At 27.2% G+C, this 10316-nt stretch overlaps 1 protein-coding gene across 1 annotated transcript in view; it reads right to left on the bottom strand.

Annotated features, from left to right (window-relative positions):
- Positions 1–9588, bottom strand: part of LOC107457078 (retinal homeobox protein Rx1) — a 31167-nt gene extending 21579 nt beyond the window's left edge. Inside the window, exon 1 of the mRNA XM_016075138.3 lies at positions 8348–9588. Within this exon, the coding sequence (XP_015930624.1) occupies positions 8348–8651 (304 nt within the window). The 5' untranslated portion in view covers positions 8652–9588. The remainder of the gene's footprint in view (positions 1–8347) is intronic.
- Positions 9589–10316: the final 728 nt, after the last annotated feature.

The following is a 10316-nucleotide window of genomic DNA, read 5'->3' as shown; positions in this document are numbered from 1 at the left end:
ACTAAACTATTAAAACTATTAAAATAAAAACTGATAAATAAAAAAAAATAATTGTTCTCAAATTGTTCTCAAATTTCTCAAATAATTTACTGATAAATTTTTATTTGACTTCATTCAATTAATGCTTTATAAAGTTAAGAAGAGAAAACGCTTTTATATTCTACCACTGCTTTACAAATCAGAGGGAGCACTTCATTTTTATTCTAAATTTCCCCTTAGGAAATAAACATTCTGCAGATAAAATAAAATAAAAAAACAAAAAACAGCTAATGTTTTATTTTAAAAGAAATTCGCGTTAGTACTCATTTAATCAATGCTTTAGAAAATTAATGAAATATATTCATACAATATATATCACCCTATTACAAATCAGCAGCACATCACCAGTTCACTTAAAAAGTAAATATCGAATAGATCGAAAAAAGAAAAAAAACACAAAAATTTTATTGTGAAATAATTTATAGATAAATTCCCTTTTGACCTCATTTAGTTATTTTAGAAAGCCACCACCCCTTTACAAATAAACAGCACCACTCCATACTTAATTCAGATTCCTACTCAAAAAACAAGTATTGAGCAGAAGTTCATAAAAATTTATTTTCAAATAATTTATAAATAAATGCATGGTCATTTTCATTTAATCAATGCCTTAGAACGCTAAAAGAACATATTCAGATAAAATATCACCCCTTTACCAATCAGTAGCTTCACCCCATTTTTAATCCAAATGCCCACTTAATTAGCTCGCCTGACAGCTAAGCTATGAACCTGTCGGCTCTGGATTGCCAGGGATTTGCTTAATTATCCAATATTACCCCGAAACTGCCCGAGTAGAGAACTGTCGACGGACACGCGTTTGGTTTGGAAAAAAAAGAAGAAAAAAAGAAAAAACCGTTTGAGAGAGGGGGAGAGAGTATTTTTATGAAAAACGATCAGTTCCCATGCTAATCCTGTTCCGGTGCACGAAAACCGGGAAATTCTTAATTGCCTGGGGCTACTGGGATGTCACGTGCACGGGCTTAGGGCAAAACGTTTAGGGGCGGCAATGTCCCGATAAAAGACCTGTGGGAAAAAGCTCTTCGTTTAAATACTGTTGTTGGCGCCTTTTCATCGTTTTGTGATACATACAGATTCCAATTCAATGCAAAGCTAAATACAATTAGATTCTATGTTCCTTGGGTTTTTAGTTTATTGAAAAAGTTGTCAAATCTGAACAAAAATGCGTTCTACGATTCATACGAATACCAATTCAAAAGAAAGCTATCTACAGTGTAAAAAATTCCGTATCAAATTACGTTATAAAATACTTTGCACTTTGGGTGCAGCATCCGTAAAATCCCTTTTTACCGTAAAACCCATTCTTATCGTAAAATCCATTTTCGCCGTTAAATATTATATCTTAATTCTTACAGTAATAATTATAGAATTAGAGTGATTCAGTGATTTTATGATAATTATTACTGTAAAAATTACGACATAACAGATTTTTTGTTCTGTAACATGTTCCGATAAGAACCGTACCGTAAAAAGTACCTGCAGCCTGATTGCTAGTACTTTTGCCGTAATTTGATCTGGGGTTATTTACAGTGTATGGAATGAGACATTTTTGAATATAGAAATATTAGTTGACCAGTTTACCAAAAATAAATTAGTCAAAAATTCTTTCAAGATATGGCCTTTATTTCGTCAGTGATTGCACTAGATTGTTTCTCAAAAGTAAAGAAAAAATTAATAAATGAATGAATTATAATAATAATAAATAAAATAAAAGGAAAAAGAAATCTGTATTTTGGCACATTTTAACTTTTTACTTTGAGTGTATTTTATGTGTACGGATTAAAAGGTCACAAAACAGAAATTTAAAAAATGAAGTTTGGCCTTTGCTATACAAATGATATTCTATATTGAATAGCATTGGCAGACTTGTTTACAAAAATAAATGCATTAAAAATTCTTTCAAAACATGGCTTTTATTTTATTATTAATTCTTCTCTAATACCAAACACAAAAATAAAATAAAAGATTTTAAACATCTAAATTTAGGCGGTTTTTAACTTTTTACTTAAAGTGCATGATTATTTATGCAATTAAAATACGACACCAAACTGAAATATTTTAGAAATGTAGTGTGGCATTTCATAATAATGAAATATACGCAGACCTGTTTACTAGAAATAAATGCGTTAGAAATTCTTTCTTTGCAAACAAAGTCTTTATTTTATTATTGATTCCTCTCCATGGTTTACTGAAAATAAATCCAAAACAAATTTACACCAATTTGAGCTTATTATAAACTTTTATCGTAAAATGTATAATTTTTTAAAGAGTTTGAAAGAGATGTCAAGTTAAAACCTCTTTGAAATGTAATATGGCAATTCAGAAAAAAGGAATATTGACTGACCTTTTTACCAAAAGAAAAATTTTTTTTTGTAACAACTCATGCAATTACCAATGACTACTGCACCCATCCCAGTTTTCTTGACCTTGAGTTCCGGGGTGTTGGAGCAGATGTTCTGGATGGGTGGTCAGTCAAACTCGGAAGTCCAATTTTTTATCCCCAAACTCATTTTACTCATTACAATAGGGTTCTCATTTTATCTACCCGAAGAAGGGATGAAGTCAATCTTGACCGGTTGGAGCATAGAACCCCGTACCTGTGTCAAGGGAGCGGGAAGCGTTACCTCACAGTCACCAGCCTTTCATCCAAAATAAATGCATCGAAAATTCTTTATGAACATGACATATATTATTCATTTCACTCGATTGCTTATCAAAAATTAAAAAAACAACAACTGATAGGAATTTAGCGTAAACAAATTTTTATTCTATTTTATTCCTGTACTATTTTAAAATGTATGATATCAAGTTTGAACATCTTTAAAATGTAATGTGACATTTCGGAGGTTTAAAAAAATCAGAATAAGTAGTCACGTGCAGCATGCGCATCTAATAAAGAAAGATAAACTTTAAATGAAACGTAATTTAAGCATTTTGTTAAGAAAAAAGAAAATAATTATAAAGATAAAATGTTATTAAGGAAAACAAAAAATATCATTCAAATGTTTCCTCAATAGCTGTTACCGGACTATTAAGAAACATTTTAATCATGTTTGCATTTAAATACTATGAAGACAATAAAAATATTGTTCGATTACGAGAAATCCCATAAAATTAAATTTAATATTTTTCAAATCATTCTCACTATTCTGTGGATTTAATTAAATTTTAAGGTTCATTTTCAAAATGTTTAATTTGATTTCAAATATCATTGAAAAAAAACTTCAATTAGTTTGTACAAGAAAAAGAATTGTAAGCGAAATGTTTTTATTCTCGAAAATAAATATTTAAATAAATTTTATATTTACAGACAGTGAAACTAATTTTATTCGTAGCAAGTTTAACTAGGTCTGTGGAAAAATAATTTTTGGAGAAAAGGTAAGAAGTCAAATAAAGGGCCTGTATAAACTAGGTCAGCAAAAATGTCTTTATAATCATTGCAGATGTTAAATAATTTCTTTTCAATTATATTTCGAGATATACTATTTAGTCCCCAAAACTTTTTTGATTTGTTTTATCTAAATTAATTTGGAAGAGTATTAGTTTCAATGGCAAAATTTAAATAATACTCAAAACATTTATTTTCGCCATTTAATGATAAATAAGTTATTCCTTTAAAAATTTGTTTTTCCTAATTTTTTTCCCATATTAAAATAGTTTGATTGTTTGATGAAATATTTAGACACATGGGCTAAAATTTATGTTGTAGGGAGAGAGGGGGGGAGAGAGAGAGAACTGCAAGTCTTATAAAATTAAATTCAACAGAAACCCCACAAATAATTCCTTAAACTAACAAAGTGGATAATTAAAACTGGATAACATGAAATAAGTAATAATTCAATTCATAATTTTATCGAAATTTGTGTCTTACGACAAATATGGAGAAAGTATTTATTTATTTATTTATTTATTTTATATTGTAGAGACTCGATGATTTGACATTTTTTTCAAACATATTGAATTCATTTAAACTTTTAAACAAGACAGATTGCAAAATCTTGTAAATAATACTTACTTCAATCTTCAATCATACAAAACTAGATTTTGTTTTTAAAATAACAACTATTAGAATAATTAATCAAGAATTAATTAATAATTTTTTTAAATCACTGATCTATTGATGATTTTTTTTTTTAATTATTATTATGATAGTCGATGAAAGTAACATAATGTAAAACAAACTTTTAAAACGAAATGCAATTACTTAACAATGGTTATACTATATTTATTTAATAAACATTTATAAATAAAAATTGATAATAAAAATTTGTAGATCTCAACCAATTTGTTATACCAATATATATATANTTAAAATATATATGTATTTAATATATATATATATACTATAATTAAATACACAAAGTAAGGAAAATATAAGTTATGGTAATATAGTGCATGGTAATATTGCCCTTGACAATTTAAGTTTTTCTATTGTACTGAACTTGAATTGAAATTCTTATTCTAAAATTATAGTAATACTGTTATGTGTCTCGTATACAATGAAAAAATTCATAAGCTATTTGCATAATAATTTTTTTTTTAAGGGAAGCAAAATGTTATGAAAATTTATTTTCTGCTTGTATAATTATAATTAGCTAAATTCAGCTTAATGTAATATAAATAATAAGTATTACTAGCGAATATTAATACTTATTAATAATTGTATTAAAGATTAGAAAAATGCTCTAGCATATTGTTTTGAATTAAACTCATAACATTTTCAAAAAAAAAAGACAAAGAGGAATATGAAAGCTTTCTGAAAATTAAAAAAGTATCTTTGACTTCCTCTTTGCATGTGGGCTTCTTCGTAAATATAGTTTTAAGTAAATAAATAAATAAAATTTAGCTTTTTTGTAGATTAAAGCTTAAGTAATATACTAAAAATGTTATTAGAGCTAAAGCAAACTTATTCCTTTAGATACAATTTGAATTTGAAACATCCTTTTGTCCAGTAATTGTTTGTCAAGAAATTGTGAAGTATATTTTTATGAATAATTCTGATAAAAAAAACAAGAAAAGTAAAATAGTTTTGCATACAATTTTTAAACTTTTCAATGTTCATTAAATAGGTATTACTTGATTTCATAAAAGCGTATTATTACGTGATCCATACATAATGTTTCAAGTTAGTTTAATCAAAAATATTTTAGTTTATAATAACCCGTTAAAAATAAAGGTTTTAAAATTATTTCTAAGTAGATACTTCTTATAAGGAAGTAAGCATGTTTAACTAACACCTTTGCCAAAAATATTCAATCTAAATGCTCGAATAGATTAATAAAATTTTTAAAGAAATTACAAATAAGAAGAAGGAGAAAAAAAATAATAATGTTACAAATATTTTTCAAAGATTTTTATTCTTTAGTCTCCTCAATTCATTTCGAATAAATTTTTCATCTTGCTAAAATTTATATACCTTACAAGAATAACGAAACACTATAGAATATAATAAAATTTTTCTGTTATGTGTTGTTGTAATCCTAACTTTATATAATGTTATGATGTAAATTTGTAATCATGTCAATCATATCAACGTGGAATATAAGTTCAGTTAGCGGTATTTCCATACGTTTTGACTTGCATTCATGAAAACCCATCATTTCTAACAACAAAAAACAGCATTGATAAATAATATTGGTATAGAACTTAAATGAAATAAATATTTTTAAATAATCTAATCTAATTAATATAATATCAGTATTGATGATATTAATAAGCAATATTGGAAGGAAATATATTATAATATTACTTTTATTGATATATGATAAGCATAGAACACTGTTAATGATGAGAACTCATTTAAATTGCTTGGAGCAATAAGGGGAACTACAAGTCAATTTTCAAATTATAAGAGCGTTTTTATTCAAAATAAATAAATAAACAATTTGTATGCAGGTAAAAGGAGGCCTGCGTTGTCTTGTAGAAAATTCTGATAACATGTAAATTACCCTTCTGGAAACATTACTAAGGAACGGATTGAAGTAAAAATTTCCTTAAAAAGGCACTTTGATTTATATCAACATTACCTTGAAAGTCCTTCATTCGAACACATCGAGTGACATTTGTTTAGTTAAAGAATAACTTTTTGAAACATTAAATTACTATTAATATGCCTAACTATGAAAAATGTTTCACATTTATATCAAAACGAACGTTATCATAAGAAAAATTAAACACGCAATAATGAATTATTAAGGAATAATAGGTGTAAATATTGGATATATTGGGATTATAATTGCTATAAAAAGCAGTCTATAATCGCAAGATAGGCATGCGAATTGTTAAAAAGCATTGATATTATAGGCTGATATAAAATATGACTGATATTAAGTGTCAAGCGTTATAAATTTCAATATTTAAGTACGAAATTTAGATCTATGTTCATTTAGCTCTATTTAAACCATTTGGAAGCTCATTGCAACCAGAATTTTCACAAAATATATTTAATATTAAAAACAATTGAGTTCATCATTTATAAATCGATTAATTTGACAAAACTATAATTTCCCATGCATCAATCAGTAATTTTGATAAAATTTAATCTCAAATGGGTAAACCAATAATTTTATCAGTTGTCGAAACTTTGATGAAGTTATTTTTATTAAATAGATAAACTTTAATCGATAGAAACTTAAAGATTAAACTTTAGATAGGGTGTGAACATGCAATGCTCTGAAGCTTGTCTGAAGTTTTAACTTGCATTCAGAAAATGAAATTTAGTTTTGAAGGGAGTAGAACCATAATATTGTCGATAATATCGTGCTAAGGTAAACAATATTATCGTACTTCTTGAATAAATTTAATCACACAATAGTATGGATCAATAGGCATTTCCTGAATTGAAATGAATTTTTTCATTAATATAATAGCAGCCAAATTTGTTTATCATTCAAATTAATCAGCATTTTATCTAATAAGTTCCTAAAGAAGATTTAAAATGAATTACTTATGTGTTAAAAAAGTTAGAAAATATAAATTAATAAATTCAAAAATGAAATTTGAAAATATATAAATGAAAGTTATTATAGATGTCACATCTGAAATTTTAAATTGTGTTAAAAAAATAAACATTATACAAAAAGAAAGCCTATGAACCCAGAATTATCTTTGTTGATTTTATGTTCAATTCTCTTATTCGTGAATTTAAGAACTTCTTTAAAAGGTTTAATTAATTGAAAATAAAAAACGTTTTCAACACATGTAATACATTTTTAGTTGGAGAATTTTCCTTAAATAGGCTTAAGAAAACTCTGATTAATCATTAACTTGAAAAGAAGTTTACCTACATCAATAAAACAAAACACAAATTATATAATTCGTTTAAAAAAAGAAAATGAAAGAAATCTCTTAATAGAACATTATATAAAATAAATATTATTTAATTTGTTAAAAAAAATTAGAATACGATAAAGATTCTTCTAAAAAAGAAAAAGAATGTATCTCAATGAAAGATTATATAAAATAAATATTATTCAATTCATTAAGAAAGGAATATGTTTGAATAAAATAAAAATTCGGCTAAAATCAGAAAAATCTTTCAATACATCGTTGTTTTAAATAAATATTATTTAATTCATTTAAAAAGAAAACCATGGAATAAATAAAAATTTGGCTACAGTAAGAGAATCATTCAATAAAACATTATATAAAATAAGTATTATTTAACTCATTATTAACAGAAAATGTTAGAATTAAAAAAATATTCAGCTAAATAAAAGAAAAAAACATTTCTTTAAAAAAAGGAAAACAAATAATCAGGAAATGATCTAAACAGTTAAGAGTATGTATAAATTACATCTAAATTGTGGATAGAATAGTTAAAGACTTCGAGGGTAAAAAGTAATAACCAACATCTTATAAAAAATTAACTTTACTGTAAATAATTACTTCAAGAGCTTTCATACTACTCAAATGGTAAGAATCTCTCCAGGGAAGCGGCAACACAATACTGATTGACTTTCAAAAGAAGTCACACATCATTGCAGTAAAATCTATTTATCTCTGAACTACAAAAATGGTGATTATCACATTTTACTACTAAGATCTTTGAGTAATGACTATATTACAAAGAATCTAAAAAATAAGATAAATTATCATACTTCCTTATTCTCAATTTTACACACTACAGCTATGGTGACCATAAATTTTTAATTAACTGCTGTTGTACATCTGATCAGTAAATTTCTTTGCGCCTTTTTTTTTCAGTTTTTAATTTTATTTAGAGAAACCACACGAGTTTTAAAGGCTATATATATATGTATTGAAAATGCTCAAAGAAAAAGAAACTTACTTGAATTCTCTCTTGTATGATCTTCCAGATCTTCAGTTGGTCTAAAAATTTTGACATGATGTGGACTACTGCATTCTCCCATGAGTTCTCTATCACAAGGAGATTTACTTGGGGGTGGTGATGGACTGTTCCTCATTCTTTTCCAAGTTTTCAATCCTAGGATAGCATCTATGGAATGTATAGGGGTGGATTTTCTTTCATCTGAAATTGTTCTGTTTCCTAAAGTAGATGCTAAGTGAGAGCTTCGACATCCATTTGATTCAGAAAATGCCAAAGGTGCCAGAGGGGACCTATCTACTTGCATTGTTTTTGGTATGACAAAGTCACAATAAATATTGAAAGGCCAAAAAAATGTCTGCAGTCTTTCGATGTTTTTGTCGATTTTCGTTAGCAATGATTTTTTTTATGATGATTTAGAGAAGCTATTCTAAAATAACAAAATCAGCTTGAAATTTTAACTGTAAACAAGAAGTTTCATTCTCATAACACTTTCTTGAATTTTACTCTTCATAAAATTTCATTTCACAAAAATACTTCCGGGCATCAAACAGGATGCAGAAATTAATAAGAGTTTTATTAATATCTTAAGAATTGCATCGTTTTCATATCTTTCACCTGACGCAACAATCTGGAAAACAAAACATTGGATGGATGCTGAAGATGAATCTCTACAAAGAAACCGTTCGATATTTCTTAGTTAAGCCCAAACTTCTGCAGATTGCAGCTCGAATCATCAAAATTCAATATCTTCAGTGTTTAAGACCGAATTTAATCACCTTCGAGTCCTTGAGGACCTATAGTATCGATATCTAAACCCAATGAGCTAGATCTGGTAATCACGGAGGCAGAACAAGATGACCGCCGCGGGCCATGAATCTCTCTTGACAGAAGCATCTTTATCGTTCAGTTCCACATCCTAGTCTTTTGGCACGCCTCCTATTGGTTACACAGAGCACGAGGTGACGTTAACTACCAATCAGAGACTGGAGAGGCGTGCACTGTGGGGTGGAAAGGGGATGAATTGAGAATGCATTGTGCAAGTAAATTGCGAAAAGGGGACTAACTGGGTTCCTTTGATGATGGTTTTATGGCCCTAAGGCCTTAAGCGCTTAGTTTCCACTTCAAACATATTGACGTTTCTGGCTGGATCGGCGATAGCGTAATGGTATTAGGGAGTCATTTAAGGACGGTTGAGTGTTATGTAAGTGATTGAAGTGGACGGAGCCATTTACAAAATGAATAGAATGTAAATTGCTTTTGTAAAATGTTAATAACAGTGATTAATTTTAGTGGGCTTTGTCATATTTCCTCCACTTCCAGATAGTTGATTTGTATTGTGTTTATTTTTTATCTTAAACTGGCTCTAAAGATAGAGTTAGTATTCTGAAAAACAATCAATATTCAGCTAAACAATTTTATTTGCTGTTAATTATTTCAACTAAATCCTATAAAAATAATTTATTGGTTAGTTCTTTTCCTCAAAGATTTCTGTGTACCCATTCAGAATTTATACACTTTATTCTTCCACTTTTATTACCTTTCCTTCCGGATATTTTTGTATATATATTCGTTATCAACAAGCAATGGCGTCAAATTAAAAATCAGTATTTATTAAAATAATCTGTATACAGCTCCAATTAGTACAGAAAAATTGATTGGCTGTAAAATATTACAATTATGTTCTATAATAAAAATAATCAATTGGTTAGTTTTAGTTAAACAATTTTTATTATTGATTTTGAATTTATCTACTTTATTCCTCCGCTTTTATTTCCTTTCTTTCCAGACAGTTAATTTATATTGTTATTATCTTCGTCATCAACAAACAATAGCGTTAAATTAAAAATCAGTATTTATCAAAATAATCTATATATAGCTCCAATTAGTACAAAAAATTTGATTGGCTGTAAGTTATTACAATTATGTTCTATAATAAAAAAAATCAATTGGTTAGTTTTGATTAGACAAT

The sequence above is a fragment of the Parasteatoda tepidariorum genome, chromosome 7, assembly GCF_043381705.1.
Source record: "Parasteatoda tepidariorum isolate YZ-2023 chromosome 7, CAS_Ptep_4.0, whole genome shotgun sequence".
NCBI lineage: Eukaryota > Metazoa > Arthropoda > Arachnida > Araneae > Theridiidae > Parasteatoda > Parasteatoda tepidariorum.
This window is presented reverse-complemented; position numbering and strand designations above follow the sequence as displayed.